This window comes from Aptenodytes forsteri, unplaced genomic scaffold (assembly GCF_000699145.1).
Source record: "Aptenodytes forsteri isolate BGI_AS27 unplaced genomic scaffold, ASM69914v1 Scaffold258, whole genome shotgun sequence".
Classification (NCBI taxonomy): Eukaryota; Metazoa; Chordata; class Aves; order Sphenisciformes; family Spheniscidae; genus Aptenodytes; species Aptenodytes forsteri.
Window position 1 is genome coordinate 2,059,388 of NW_008795250.1, and position 16,098 is coordinate 2,075,485.

The 16,098-nt window shown below is 39.2% G+C and overlaps 1 protein-coding gene across 1 annotated transcript in view; it reads left to right on the top strand.

Annotated features, from left to right (window-relative positions):
• The first annotated feature begins 540 nt into the window (after positions 1 to 540).
• NPTN (neuroplastin) overlaps positions 541 to 16,098 on the top strand; it is a 36,616-nt gene continuing 21,058 nt past the window's right edge. The window contains exons 1-3 of the mRNA XM_019471957.1: positions 541 to 994; positions 9,051 to 9,219; positions 13,654 to 13,748. Of these exons, the coding sequence (XP_019327502.1) occupies positions 541 to 994; positions 9,051 to 9,219; positions 13,654 to 13,748 (718 nt within the window). The remainder of the gene's footprint in view (positions 995 to 9,050; positions 9,220 to 13,653; positions 13,749 to 16,098) is intronic.

Genomic DNA, 16,098 nt, shown 5'->3' on the forward strand with positions numbered 1-16,098 from the left:
AAATTCCCTTTACCTTAGAAGGTTGTGAGATTCCTGGAGCTGTGGTGATCCAGCTACTTCAGGAAAGTAGGTCACTTGTAGCTTGGAGAATTCCCTACCTCGGAAGTCCTAAATAGATGGAAGAAAAGGTCAAAGCAGAGTTCACAATTGTGAGCTGCATAGGGCAGAAGGTTAGGCTTTTACCCTTTTTTTTTCCCCCCTGTAGATAGGTCATTTAAAGCAAGAAAACTCTTCAGAGAAAAGACATCTGGCCGTGAACACTTAACACTTGGCAATTACAAGGTCCACGCAACTGAAAAAGGCTTGAAAACCCATCAGTCTGCTCTGTGGCTTGGAGGTACCTCCTAGCTGGTGTGCGTTGCAGCCTGTGGCTTCCCAAGTACAGCTGCCATGGTTGGATCCCCCGGAGCTTGGTGCCCTGAAGCTGTGCCTCCCGTGAATACTCCGAGTGGGAGTGCACTGCTCTCAAACTATTGACCTCCATCCACAAGTGCTCCGTGTTGTGCTTTTTCTATGAAAGTTGTGTTATTGTAGATGCTAATGTCTTATCTAACTCTTTGTTTTCTGCACCTCATTGCTTTGTTCTTTATAAGATCTTTTGTTTTCTGCCGCTCTGTCACTGCGTTTCTGCTGCCCCTCCCTCTAGCTGGGTTTGTCAAGTCGCCCATGTCAGAAACTAAACTCACGGGGGACGCCTTTGAACTGTACTGTGATGTGGTTGGGAACCCCACTCCAGAGATCCAGTGGTGGTATGCTGAAGTCAACCGGGCTGAGTCTTTCAAACAGCTGTGGGATGGCGCTCGGAAGCGCCGTGTCACCATTAACACTGCCTACGGGGCGAATGGGGTGAGTGTGCTGAGAATAACCCGCCTTACCTTGGAAGACTCTGGGACTTACGAGTGCAGGGCCAGCAACGATCCCAGGAGGAATGACTTGAGGCAAAATCCCTCCATAACGTGGATTCGAGCCCAGGCTACTATAAGCGTCCTTCAGAGTGAGTCCAGCACCCTGCAGTAGTGGTACTGTAGTATCTAGAGGCAGTCTAGTGACCCTTACCCTCCCGGTACCCCGATAAAACCCTCTCCTACCTTGTCCTGTTGTTTTGAACCCAAGACTGCTCCTCCGCCTGTCGCGCTGACATTGTCTGCCATCTGTGTCTCTTCTCCTTAGGATCAAAGGACTTGGGAAAATCTATGGATCTATTTTATAGCTTCTGTGTGAAAACAAGCCCAGTGTTGAATTTGTTTCTTCCCTACCCCCTTTAATTTTGTAGTAGGTTTCCAGCCACCCTAATGCTGGCTTCTCCATGAGTGCCTTTATATTTGATTTCTGTGTTCTTCCCAGGTCTGACCGTTTTATTTTTATTTCTTCTGTTCTCTTGGAATGTCTCTGAATGCTTTCTCACATGGTTTTGGTTGCATATATGCTTCTGTACAAATCCTTCCCTTTCGGTTACGTGTGACCTTTAATGTTTAGATTTTTCCATGAAGTCGTGGTGTTTCTTTTCCTTTCTGAACAGCAGCGTGTTCCTAATGAGTTTTCTGATGCAGCAGCACTGAACTGATGCAGCTATTCTTAATCCAGCCTATGAAAGGAAGGGGGGGAATATCCTCCCCCAGTGTTGGACTAATAACTTTAGCTAAATGACTTTCATCTGAGAATGCAACTTTTGGCAGCAGCAAAGCTTTCAAAAGCAGAGAATATGGTTGACCCAGAACTGCTTTTTGTTCTCTATTGTTACAAGACTTTTCTGCGTTCAGCTCACTGTTAAAGCAGTCCCAGATGAGTTTGGAAATTTATATCATCAGAGTCAGTAGAGAAGAACCCCGTTTCATTTTGTGTAATATGCAAACCTCTTGCATTTGCGAACAAGATGAAGCAAATGTCTAATGAGTTATAGGTAGAGTGAATTAAATCTGCAACATGAATCTGCTGCCCAGAGGTACAGGAGAAACTTGCTTTCTTGGTGATTTCTCAATGCCCTAGGGTGGCAAAGAGTAGAGCGTAGGTGTTGTCTTGCTATTGTGCTCTGTGCATAAATAAACCTTTTATGTACCACTTTGAGTTTTGTTGGGTACAAAAATGTCAAACTCTGTAATTGTCTCAGTTATGTTTTTGGATACCTTAAAAAAAAATTTAAAAAACCCAAACAAAAAACAAACAACAAAAAAACCCCAACCAAAAAACCACCCAAAACTCTCCCTAAAGCGTGGTGCTGCAGTCGGCACTGCTGGATCAGAGACCTTCCGTCTGGAAAATGGAAACAACATTGATATATGTGGAAAAATAGACAGTGAACCCAATGATGTGGATTGACTTGAAAATTTAAGTGGCATTGGGTCGTTCAGCTCAAACCTGCTCCTCGGCTTTCAGTCCTAATGCCTGATCCCTCCTTTGTCCTTTGAAGTCCCAAAGGACTCAGGTCAGTAGATTGCTTGCATGACCTACAACAGCAAAAGCCATGTAATTTTAGGAAATAATACTACCTTAAGACAAAGCTAAAAGTTTGTCTTGTCGGAAGTAATATCTCCTGGAAATTCCCACTGCCCCTGTTAAGCCCTTTAGTTTTTCTTGAGTGTGGCAAGTCTGTGGTGGTCCTGTGCTCCCCTCTGTGTCTAGTCAGCTTTAGTAACCTACTGAGGGAGAAAATCCTTTTCATATGAAAAGTCACCATTTGGGAATGAATTACTGTGAAGACGTCTCCATATGGAAAGTGGGTTTTTCCTCTCTCCTGCTCTAGGCGTTGAAGTTTAACCTTGCGTCTTCCTCCCCAGTTAACATCGTCTTGTTGCATCTGGTGCTACTAATTCTGGAGTGTGTATCGTGACTTCATTGCTAAGTGCCTTGTGCCCGGGATAATTCTTCTGCTCTTGTGTTTTATTCATAAGGGGGGAAGTGTTGAACAGAATACTTTAATGCCTTTACTCTGTAATATTGTGTATGTTAAGAGATCTGACCAGCTACTGCTTGGGAAACAGACCACTTCGACATCAAACTGCTGCGTGGCCATGCTGGAATCGGAGATAAGGGGTGAAGCAGGTTTCCAAGCCGTCCTTGGAAGATGGGGACCATCTTATCTGAAGCTGCCCAAAATGTCTCAGATGCTGCATTGTGTGTGTGAACGCAGTTTGTCTTTGAAATGAGAGTTTCCTGACTAAATGGTGTCGGAGTTTCCAGCTGATGGTGGCCGTTTTGCTTCTGGCCTTATTTGACATCAGCATCACTGAAAGGGAACATCAAATGTATCAAAAGAGCACAACCTCTTTTCACTGTCCTTTAAATCACAGCTTGTCTCAAATACCAGAACTTGAATGCAAAGAGATCAAGTGCGACTTGATTTTTAAAGTTAGCACCCAAGAACTAGTGTCTAGCTTCTATCTCATTTCTAGTTTGGATAAAGAACTTCAATTATGGATGTATTTTTTTCTTTTTTTTACTTAATAACCTGATTCTACATAAAATGGGCAGTTTAAGTTATGTGTAAAAAGAGACTCTTCAGCATCTTGCTCTTTCAAGAGGACAGCCTTCTGTGGATGTTGCTGTCCCAGTAGTATTCCATTTGCAGTTTGTCTTCTAGAATTAAATCAGGCTAGGACTGCCCGATAGCTTTTTTTTTTTTTTTAAATAAACAAATTAAAGTACCATAAATGCAGGTAAGAGATGTAAATGAGACTGCAGTTGCTTCCAGTTGCCTTTTTTTTTTTTTTTTTAAATAAACAAATTAAAGTACCATAAATGCAGGTAAGAGATGTAAATGAGACTGCAGTTGCTTCCAGTTGCCTTTTTTTTTTTTTTTTTTAAATAAACAAATTAAAGTACCATAAATGCAGGTAAGAGATGTAAATGAGACTGCAGTTGCTTCCAGTTGCCTTTTTTTTTTTTTTTTTTTAAATAAACAAATTAAAGTACCATAAATGCAGGTAAGAGATGTAAATGAGACTGCAGTTGCTTCCAGTTGCCTTTTTTTTTTTTTTTTTAAATAAACAAATTAAAGTACCATAAATGCAGGTAAGAGATGTAAATGAGACTGCAGTTGCTTCCAGTTGCCTTTTTTTTTTTTTTTTTAAATAAACAAATTAAAGTACCATAAATGCAGGTAAGAGATGTAAATGAGACTGCAGTTGCTTCCAGTTGCCTTTTTTTTTTTTTTTTTTTAAATAAACAAATTAAAGTACCATAAATGCAGGTAAGAGATGTAAATGAGACTGCAGTTGCTTCCAGTTGCCTTTTTTTTTTTTTTTTTTTAAATAAACAAATTAAAGTACCATAAATGCAGGTAAGAGATGTAAATGAGACTGCAGTTGCTTCCAGTTGCCTTTTTTTTTTTTTTTTTTTAAATAAACAAATTAAAGTACCATAAATGCAGGTAAGAGATGTAAATGAGACTGCAGTTGCTTCCAGTTGCCTTTTTTTTTTTTTTTTTTTTTAAATAAACAAATTAAAGTACCATAAATGCAGGTAAGAGATGTAAATGAGACTGCAGTTGCTTCCAGTTGCCTTTTTTTTTTTTTTTTTTAAATAAACAAATTAAAGTACCATAAATGCAGGTAAGAGATGTAAATGAGACTGCAGTTGCTTCCAGTTGCCTTTTTTTTTTTTTTTTTTAAATAAACAAATTAAAGTACCATAAATGCAGGTAAGAGATGTAAATGAGACTGCAGTTGCTTCCAGTTGCCTTTTTTTTTTTTTTTTTAAATAAACAAATTAAAGTACCATAAATGCAGGTAAGAGATGTAAATGAGACTGCAGTTGCTTCCAGTTGCCTTTTTTTTTTTTTTTTTAAATAAACAAATTAAAGTACCATAAATGCAGGTAAGAGATGTAAATGAGACTGCAGTTGCTTCCAGTTGCCTTTTTTTTTTTTTTTTTAAATAAACAAATTAAAGTACCATAAATGCAGGTAAGAGATGTAAATGAGACTGCAGTTGCTTCCAGTTGCCTTTTTTTTTTTTTTTTTAAATAAACAAATTAAAGTACCATAAATGCAGGTAAGAGATGTAAATGAGACTGCAGTTGCTTCCAGTTGCCTTTTTTTTTTTTTTTTTTTTTAAATAAACAAATTAAAGTACCATAAATGCAGGTAAGAGATGTAAATGAGACTGCAGTTGCTTCCAGTTGCCTTTTTTTTTTTTTTTTTAAATAAACAAATTAAAGTACCATAAATGCAGGTAAGAGATGTAAATGAGACTGCAGTTGCTTCCAGTTGCCTTTTTTTTTTTTTTTTTAAATAAACAAATTAAAGTACCATAAATGCAGGTAAGAGATGTAAATGAGACTGCAGTTGCTTCCAGTTGCCTTTTTTTTTTTTTTTTTAAATAAACAAATTAAAGTACCATAAATGCAGGTAAGAGATGTAAATGAGACTGCAGTTGCTTCCAGTTGCCTTTTTTTTTTTTTTTTTAAATAAACAAATTAAAGTACCATAAATGCAGGTAAGAGATGTAAATGAGACTGCAGTTGCTTCCAGTTGCCTTTTTTTTTTTTTTTTTAAATAAACAAATTAAAGTACCATAAATGCAGGTAAGAGATGTAAATGAGACTGCAGTTGCTTCCAGTTGCCTTTTTTTTTTTTTTTTTAAATAAACAAATTAAAGTACCATAAATGCAGGTAAGAGATGTAAATGAGACTGCAGTTGCTTCCAGTTGCCTTTTTTTTTTTTTTTTTTTAAATAAACAAATTAAAGTACCATAAATGCAGGTAAGAGATGTAAATGAGACTGCAGTTGCTTCCAGTTGCCTTTTTTTTTTTTTTTTTAAATAAACAAATTAAAGTACCATAAATGCAGGTAAGAGATGTAAATGAGACTGCAGTTGCTTCCAGTTGCCTTTTTTTTTTTTTTTTTAAATAAACAAATTAAAGTACCATAAATGCAGGTAAGAGATGTAAATGAGACTGCAGTTGCTTCCAGTTGCCTTTTTTTTTTTTTTTTTAAATAAACAAATTAAAGTACCATAAATGCAGGTAAGAGATGTAAATGAGACTGCAGTTGCTTCCAGTTGCCTTTTTTTTTTTTTTTTTTAAATAAACAAATTAAAGTACCATAAATGCAGGTAAGAGATGTAAATGAGACTGCAGTTGCTTCCAGTTGCCTTTTTTTTTTTTTTTTTAAATAAACAAATTAAAGTACCATAAATGCAGGTAAGAGATGTAAATGAGACTGCAGTTGCTTCCAGTTGCCTTTTTTTTTTTTTTTTTAAATAAACAAATTAAAGTACCATAAATGCAGGTAAGAGATGTAAATGAGACTGCAGTTGCTTCCAGTTGCCTTTTTTTTTTTTATCCTAAAACTTCAAGAATTTGCAAGTTGGACACGAAAGGCCCCAGCAAACTCCAGCAAAGCAAGCTTGAGACAGCTGTAAATGTTTTCTGGACGTCTCAAGCTTAGCAGAGACGTAGGTAAGAAGAGGTGTGAATTAGCAGAAGTAGTCATTGGAGCTCCAGGCAGGTTTTTCTTCGTGTGTTCTGGTTCATCAATGTTAGAGGTTGAAGAGTCCATTATCAACAGAATATGAAAGCCAGAAGATTACCACTGTCAAAACCCTTCTGGATTAAGTCTTTTAACTTTCTGGTTTCTGTAGGGACTAGATTCAGATTTTCTGGTGACTTTCCTGTTGCTGGGATTTGTGTAATGCTTTTTGATGGCAGCATGTATGCTTTCCATTTCCAGGATCGCTGCCGGCTGATCACCGCTTTAGGTTGCATCTTGGCACAGCACAGACAGCATCAGCATCTATTATAACAGCACTCATTAGATGCGTTGCAGTCTCTGTTACAGCAGCCTGAAGCCTGTCCTGCCAGCATCCTCCTAAAAGGAAAACACTGCATTTATTTCGCAGGCTACAGACTTGAAGACGCTGCTTTCATCATCAAAGAAAAACGTTTAAAACAAAACCCAGTATGATCAGGGAATTCGAGCAAAAGTTGATTTCTCTAGATAAATGTTCTGACACTGAATTGCTATTTCAAACACATTGCTAAAAATATTTCCAGAGCTCTGTTAGTATTTTTCTGAGAATGCACACAAGCTTTTTGTGGGGGATGGAAAAGCATACAGGGCAGTCCCGTAATGGTATGGCTTTAACAAAACAATTTTGTGCCCCATAGGACCCAAACAGATCCCTGCATGGTTAAAATTCCCAGCATGGGAACAGTGAGGCAGAAACACAGTTGAAAATGTGTGGTAATAGCAAAGCATCCAAGAGGAGTGTCAAAAAACCCTCCATTGCTACAGTACCTGCCACTTTTTCTGCCATTAAATGATAGTCCTAGTTTTAAATAGCTGTCAAAAGAAGCTACGTAGCCAGCCTGCTGAAGAAAGGGGGTAAGGATATATAGGAGTTGAGTGGCTTTGTCAGGTTATTAGTAGGTAGATATTTTTTCTCCCTGCCTCTCTGGGCAATAATCTAAGTACTGTACTATTGGATAGATGAATGTTTTATGTGATGAAAAATGCAATGTTTCTGACAGTACTGGTATTTTCTGCTTTCCCTCGTTCTATTTCATAATTTGTTTTCCAAGTGCTTTGCAGATGAATATCCAAAAGACTGCATGGGTATGACTCAATTTGTATTCCAAATATGTTACCATAAGGCATAACAATTTACAAGATTAAAAATCCTTTGCTGACTTGCAAAAATCACAGAGATGTTCATTACTGACCGACGTCCTCACCCTCCTGCACTTTGCTGCCAACCGGAATGCAGAGGAGGCAGCCCTTGCGTTCAGAGAGGTTGGCACTGCAGGAGCGTGGTCAGTGAAATGAGCGGCTGGCAACAGCTACCTCTTTGGAATTGATTTCACCCTTTAAAGTAAGGGAATACATCAAAGACAGAGGACACGGTAGCTTTTACATGGTAAAGACTGCTACAGCAGCGGCCTTTAGTTCGAGCTGAAACTATAGCCAGTACTAAATCTAGATGTTTTTAGAAGACTAATAGGAATTCTTAAATTTCCTTTAAGCTCTGTCATCCTGTGTTCAAGGTGGTTTTGTTTTGTTTGTTTTTTTTTTTTTACAGAATACTTGAAACCAGCTGTAAGCCATGAGACCTTCCACAGAAAGGTCTTTTTTCCGAGTTTGGGAAGAAACTTGTCTCTGACTATTCTAAAAATTCATCAGCCTTATTTGTTAGAGAGTAATGGCCATCTGCACAATCTTAAGAAAATGTGGTTATTAAATGTAGGGACAGTGCCCTCATACTAATCTTATCACTTCTGGAAGGCTTTCCCCTAAAAAAATGTGAATTTGATGTTACCAGGTAAGATTGTAATGTGAAACAGCCTGGGTTCAGTTCCTAATGCAACCAGCAGAGTATGTAACTCTTGTGGTCTGTTTATGCAATAAGGCTCACTTTTTTTTTTCCATAAATGTTTATGTTTAAGCTTACTTCAGAAACAAAATAGTTCCTGACTCAAATTTTAACAAGGTATATATTCTTACTTTTTATTGTTAAGTATTAAGGGCTGCTTTCAGCCATTCTTCATCAGACTTGTGCCTTATTCACACTGGCTGCTTGCTCGAATTTCAGACATCAGGAAAGTTGTGCTACTTGAAATATCTTGTGTGCACAAGATATTTTCCTTAGGTAGACATTAGTCTTTTTGCAGGGGGAAGTCCAGAAATATTATTCAGAAGACTGTCTAACTTTTGAGGGCTATTCTAGATAGAAAATAGGTTTGTTTTAAACCTCAAAGTAGAGGAACCAATTAATAGCCAGAAAGAAGTTGCTTCCGAAGGACCAGCTGATCTCTTATGTATAGTCATAGGACAAGCGTTTTCCCATGTTATGGTCAGTAGTGATGTTAAATATTAAAATAAACAATCTAAAATAAATCTCTTTTCTTTATAGGGGTGCTGATCCATAAGGTGTTGCCTTCACTAGTAGTCAGCTGTTTTATTGTGACTTTCTTGATGTCTCCCAAATTAGTGCAGTGACATTCCTTGTGTAGTCTTTTTCCCTTCCCGATTCCCCTTTGAATTTTAGACTAGTGTGGCACAGTTGCCAGTGAAGGTGTGAAGGTTTGTTGCTATTTAATGTGTCCTTTGTTTCAGAGCCCAGGATCAACGCCAGCGAGGATGTAGTCATTCATCTGTATGGTCCGGCCATCACATTGCAGTGTAACCTCACCACAAGTCCCAGCCCCCTTTCTGCCAGTTACTGGGTGAAGAACGGAGAGGAGATCCCTGGCACTAGAAAATCTTCAAACACTACAGAATACAAGTAAGTCTCTTTGGAATAACCTTCACGTTACACTGGAGAATGACAAACCTGGTAGACATACGGCTTTGGAATTAGACGGTGGGATGTTGGGACTCCAAGGTCCCTGGTTCAGCTTCACAGCAGTCAGACGAATTGAGTTGATCTGCATTAGAGGCTCCACAAAAAGTACGTCTGTGAATAGCGTTAGAAGAATGATTCTGGAAAAATTGTTGTCTATAGCTGTCCCAACTAGCTCATGTAAACATAATGTCAACAAAAACATACAGTAAACTTCTCTTTTCAATCTGAACGCATTTAGCTCTTCTCTAGAGTATACGTGATGTGTGGACATAGGCACAGACACACAGTCTAGTTTTCTTTTCCTCTGAGTATATTGTGCAGTCTCTGTCTTGCTTATGTCTACATAAAGACGGATCTGCAGCTGTGCATTTTTATCGTGCAGGGAAATGCAGCACATAAATCACTGCTGAAATCAGCTGTTCTAGTAATTTTCTGGCCTTGGGAGATGAAAGACGGCATTGTCTTGAGTTGTCACTGATGAGTTGTCAGACCGCTACTATGAAATGATAGCAAATCTTGATTAAACCAGTATGGCTGTATCACTTGTGCTTTTTATTTGTCGGTACATCCACATTTTCAGCATTAATCTGTTCCACGTGCACATGCTCTGGCTTTGTTTCTACCTTCCATCTAAGGGTGTGAAGGAGAACAGAATGCGTACAGCCACCTCTTTCATTTCACTGTAGCTTGCATCGAGCAGAAATCCTTTGAGGGTTTCTGTATTCCTGAAATGGGGCTTTCTTGCCGTGGAGTTGATGAGAGCATATGAAGCTTGCTCAGTGATGCCATCAGAGATCTGTTTTGTACGTGTAATTTTCTTGCCTGTTTCTCCTCCCCCCCTCCAATTTTCTTCTCTCGATGTCAGCGTGGATAGCAAATACAACTTTCTGTTCAGTGTTAAGCGAAGATGAAGATCACTTAAGGAATGTCTTAACCACTGGTGGTAACATAACTCTCTGGAGACATCAGATCACTTCTGACCCTCTTACTCAGCTGTTATGTCAGAAAGAGGTGGTTGTGTCTGGGCAAGGCCCACTGTATTATAATGCATCTGGTTTACTGTGCCTTGTCTCTGCACTAAAGCAAGGAAACATGCCTACACACTCAACTGGCTTTTTTCTGTCTTCAGCAGAGTACTGTGGGCTCTTTACCACACTAACGTTGCTTACTGGCAGAGGATTAAGAAATATTCAAGGTTGTCATTGCTTTAGCAAAGCATGTTTTCATCCACAGGATTATGGAAGTTGTGTTTGATTCTGATAAAGATGCGTTCAAGTTTTTCCTTTTGTTTTCCACTTTAGCTCACTTTGCATTATCTGTTCAGTTTTGCAGTTAAAAAAAGTCTCATTTAGTTCCATAATTACGTCCTGTTATTTCCTCAGTACAATGTTTAACACTGGGTCTGAGTTTTAAAGGCTCTGCTTTCTTATCTAGCAATTAACTTGATGAGCAGTCTTGTCCAAAAGCACCAGCGTGAGTGGTACAAAAGGTACGTTGCATCAAGATTACTGAAAATGGCACATTATTATTCAGGAAACTAAGTATCAAGGCTGACTTCTCTATAATCTGTTCCAAACTAGGGGTGGATTTTTCCTTTCAACTTCCTCAGTAAAGGAAGAATTAAACTTGCTTTCAGTTTTAACCTTCTGGAGAAGGAAGAAGTAAGGTGGGCAGACTGTAAGACAGTCACTTTGTTCCCAGTGAATGAAGGGTTGGTAGAGCATGCTGCAGTCACAGGACAGCTTGAGAATTTGGGAAAATTCGCATTTGCGATGTAGACCTCAAATTCCTGCTCATTTATAAGCTGCTTTGTTGTATATTGTGGTTACAGGCTTTCTGTGGCATTTCTTTGTTGCATGTGGTCACATTGCATTTGATCAGTTTGTTAACTTCTAGCTTGATTTGGTTACTTTTTTTTTTATCCAGAAATACCAAATTCATGCAAGCAGTGTCACCATAGCCGTAGTTAAAAGAGGTTATTTAACTTCAGCATTTTTTTACATGATAGTCTTCTGCATTCTACTTATTTTCCTTAAAAAATCAAAAATGTTTCAGGTTCTTGGCGTTTCAGTCATTAAGATGTGTTGTTTTGCTATGAAATGTAGTTAGTTCGTTGAAGTTCAGTGTTGTTTAGTGAAACAGTTAGTTCGTTGAAGTTCAGTGTTGTTTACCATTCAGAAAGCTTCAGAATTTGTAAGTTAAACTATGTACCTTAAAAACCCTGCTTCATACAACATTAGAAATTAAACACATCTTTCCTAATTCTTCATTCAAACTTGATGTAGCTGTCCTTGCTGGAAGGCAGCTGTAGTCAGAAAGCTCAGAGTTAAGTATAGCTTTTTAGTTCACCATTTTAATTAAAAATGAGCAAGAATTATTTGTAGTGTATTCTTCTACAAGCAGAAAATGCCTGGAAATGGTTCTGGCCATCCTGCGCTTTCATTCTGGAGACCTATCCCCTAGTCTACATTCGTAGCGTGGAGGAGAAAAGTAGTGATTTCTTTCCAAATTCCTCATCAGTTAATTCAGGTAGTAGCAGGTTACTGAGCTAAACTGAAGAAAATGGTTTTTTGGGTGTTTTTGTATCTGCTGAGAAGTCTACATCAACGAAAAGCTGGGGTCTTCCTAAAACCACAGGACTGAGGGAAGTTGTTGGCTAAGCAAACTTGTTTCAGGTGCTTGTTTGTCTATAAAACTTTGCAGCCGTATCAGCTTACACTTGCTGTAATGATTTATGGTAACAATACTGTAGTAGAGGCTGCCATAGTTTCACGCTTTAAAAAGAAGCTTATGTAGAACTGGCAGAATACAATGTCTTCCTCCCCCTGTCCCCCCCCTGCTTAAGCGTCGACTATAGTGAATAAAAAGCAGTGGTCAGAGTATGATTATTTAACTATTGAGGTCCTAAATGCCATTAGAGAAAGCCAGGTATTCTCTGCTTTCCCTCACTATTGCAGAGTCTTGGGATAGCTTAGTAATGGAAGCAGCTGGGTGGAGTTGTCCCGTTGCAGCTAGGTGAGGACTGCACCTTTGCCAGCAGCGTCGGCAGGCGCTAGTGTTCAGGGTTGCGCACTTCCGAAGGATACTTCACCTGCCTACGGTTTAAACACAGGTATTGCTTTGATGTTTGATACCAAAGATCGATCGTTCTTTAATTTTAACTCTGCGAAAAGTGGGTATGTTATCGTTTATCTGAAAGACATATTAACTTTATAACTAACTTCAGACTTTCACCGGCAACTCTGGAAAGTAAGTGCTGTAAACATAGTGAAGACTTGAGTCAAAGTATTGTGTTAAACAGAGCAGCTTTTTCCATGTGTCTAAGCAGTTGCCATGTGTAATTATTTTATTGCAGTGCTCTTCTGCAGGGTTTCTGTTCATCTGCATGCTATTTACTTAATGTGTTTTAAAAAAATTAATAAGAAGAAAGCCAAGAAGCCTTTCAGTAAAAGGAGGGAGGAATGGGGAGAACTCTACCTTATTCTGTGCTGTGTGGAGATGTAAATTCTGCGTCACATCGTCATATGCTTCTCTAGTCTAAGATGTCTTTTGTAGGTCAATATCTGAAAAACATATGTGTAGAGCTTTTAACTTGTATCCAAAAGCAAAAGCTGGTGGACTTGGAAGTTAGCACCATCTCAAGTGTAAATTCATCTTGATTTTTTTTTTTTTTTTTTTTTTTTTGCATTTGTTGCAGCTCTGATTTTCTTCTGGCTGGCTTGCATCTGTTTTTCCCTCTACTAGTTGTTATTGCATTAGTCTTTCCTAATTTTAAGTGGCAGCAGATTCCTGTGTGGTGTCTTCCTTCATGAGTTGACCAGCTTTTGCAGTTTTTCCACATCCAGTCTGGATCAGAGAAAACTATTAATGGACCAGTCTCATATCTGTGATGGAAAAAAAGAAAACAGCTCCTGAGATGAGTGTCAGCCTTGATTGTATTTGTAGTCTGTCGCTTTCCAATTGGACATGTATGATTTTTTTCAGTGCAGATAGTACATACAAATCATGTTTCTCCCTCAATGGGAGGTGACATCTGCCTAATAGGCTAGTGACTTGAGGATGACTTGCATCAAACTAACTGTAGTGCATAATTAACAGGTGTCGGGCTCCTTCTTTGCTTTTAAACTAAATGCAGCTTCTCCAGCTAAATTGGTACTGACTTTCCAGACTAGAGCTCACCCTTTTTCTAGGCAAACAACATGCTTTATTTCAAGTAGGTACGTCTGCACAACATGCCTTGAATTAACAAGTAATAGCTGTGAAATTCAGTTAAAAGGTTAAAGTATGGGGGGAAAAAATAAATTCCTAGCCTGCTCATTTTTGGTTGCTAACACAGTACTTAACACGGCTCATGTGTTCTCTCCCTGTCTGCAGGATTTTGAAGCCCAGAGCAGAAGAGTCAGGGGAATACTTGTGCGTGTTTGTGTTTTCAAACTCTCCTATAGCCAACGCCACTATAGAAGTGAGAGGTACTCTGTTTTGTTTTTGTTTTGTTTTGTTTCCTCTCCCTGGAAGTCAAGTGCTTGCACTGCCTCTGCCATCACGCTCAGTGTCTGTACAAGAGAGCTAACTCAAGAGGCCTTTCCTCATGATGCAGAGCCTGTGTCCAATCCGTGGTTATAATTTCAAGGGAAAGTCTTGCACGCAGTCGTAGGGGAAAGATCTCACAGATACGGGAATATGACCACTGCATTTGTGGCCCACACAGGAGATACTAAAACACCTTCTAGCACACGCTTCTGCACTCCTCTGGTAAAGCTGGCTATCGCAAGAGAGCATGCCTGTCCAGCAGGATAAAGATTGCCGTAGAATATGTCTGTGCTTATGCAAAGACAGCTGTCGTTTCCTCCCTGTTTCACAGTAAATGAGGCCATCTGAATGTATTCAGTGTACTTTGAATTTGTCTGTTCTGAATAGGAAAAAAGTAAGAACCAGCATCTCGCGTGTGGCAGCTTGGAACTGGTTTTTGTTTGCAGAGACTATTTCAGTTGCCGAGAGAGCCTGGGTTCTCGTTAGGACAGATGCCCTGTACCAGATTGGGGTTTTCTACTGTCATGCACCTTTTTTTCTGTCTTGTGCATGTTAGTAGTCTTCTGGCATCTTTAGGACCCTAAAATCGTGGCTGGAAACTGCAAAATGTGAAAGGCTTACACCAAGTTCTACTGTAGTTGTTGAACAAAAGAACAGTGTTTCTTTTAGACGTACAACATAGAAGTAACATGGAGATGACGGTGTTTTATACAGCATTAAGCTGCTGCCACAATGCAGTTGTTTGTTCATTGAATAACTGTGGAAATTACTGGCCCACTGCTTTGCAGTAGCTGTGGCTTGCCCCTTATGTGCTGCAGTAAGATAGAATTGACGCATTATGGCAGCTTTGTTAGTCAAAGGCAGGCGAGTTTACGCAAGAATGTGTTAAAAAGTCTTGCAACCAGCCTATGCGTGTCTGGGACTATACTGATGCTTGTTTTATGAAGGTGTACTGTAAACTTGGTTGAAATCTAAGTTAGCGTTACTTACCATCTTCCTTACAGCCTCGGCTTAAATGTAGAGCTTCCTCTGCTGCTGTTTGAAAATAGCAAATGGGAAGGAGGATGCTTCACGCTATTTCTTAGCATCCCTGCACCAGTGACGCAGCCTATCCTGATCTATATTGTGATCACTGCTGTTTAAATTAGGTACCACAGATCTGCAGCAAAAGCTGAAAGCTGACCTCTGTCCTGGGAATTTCTGGTGCCTCACTGCGTGGTCAGGTTCTTGAATCCGAAGTGAGGAAGTGGGAGTAATTCAGCAGTCTGTGTGAAATGACAAATGAACAGTGTTATTCTGAATGCCATCTTTCCTCTCTCCAGAGAACAGCGTCTTTTGAACCATACAAACAGTTTCCTGGGGAAGAGAAATACTGCCATATAAATAAGCATTCTGACTGATACTGTACCAAGAAAAGCTTGCTGATTGCCTGTGTCGATTTCAAAAGTTTTTTTTTCCAATGATCTTGCATAAAAGAACCTATCAAAACATACTCCGTGTTTAACCAAATGTGGGGCAGAAGCTATCTCTGCAAGGAAAAAGGACATCTAAAATACATGCTCACGTGAATGCACCACAAGTTCCTGTTGGCCCAGCTAAGAGGTGTACGGCACGTGTACGCATGAGAAATGGACTGTTATTGATTAAAAATCTGACTGCACCTCTAAAATAATTATTGCCTTGCTTACAGCAAGTTGAATTTAAACTTACGTTGTACTTCTGGTGAGCTTGTCTTCTGGGTGTTCAAGGTACATAGGTGTCGGGTTTTTTTTTCTTTTGGGGGTATTGTTTTGCATTCTGCTCTTACGCTCTAATTGCTAAATCTTCTAATAGTATCTTAATTAAGATCTTAAGTCCTTTCGGCCTTCCTGGGCTGCTTTGGGTGACAAACCACTTCTAGAGACGGGAAATTTAACTTGGGTAATATATCGAGTAAGACCTTTTTCAGCTTTGTATAATTTCTCAAAAGACCTTTTAGAAATGTTTGGCTTAGGGCTTCTCTGCTGGCTGGTGCCAGGCGAGGACACCAAGAGAACTTGGCAGAGAGGTTTCCAGGGACATAGGATTTAACATTGTAGAAAGAGAAGCCAACTTATCTGATTGAAGTACTGGCACACAGAGCAGAAGGAGAATAACAACTAATCCCACCAACAACTTTTCACAGGTAATTTATATATAAATACAAATGAGTAGCTGTCAGTTAAAAGTTACTGACTCCAGCACCACTCTTGGGAGGTATTACACCTGCAGCTTGCTCAGCAGTCACAATTCCAGGACTCAGTAAACCCT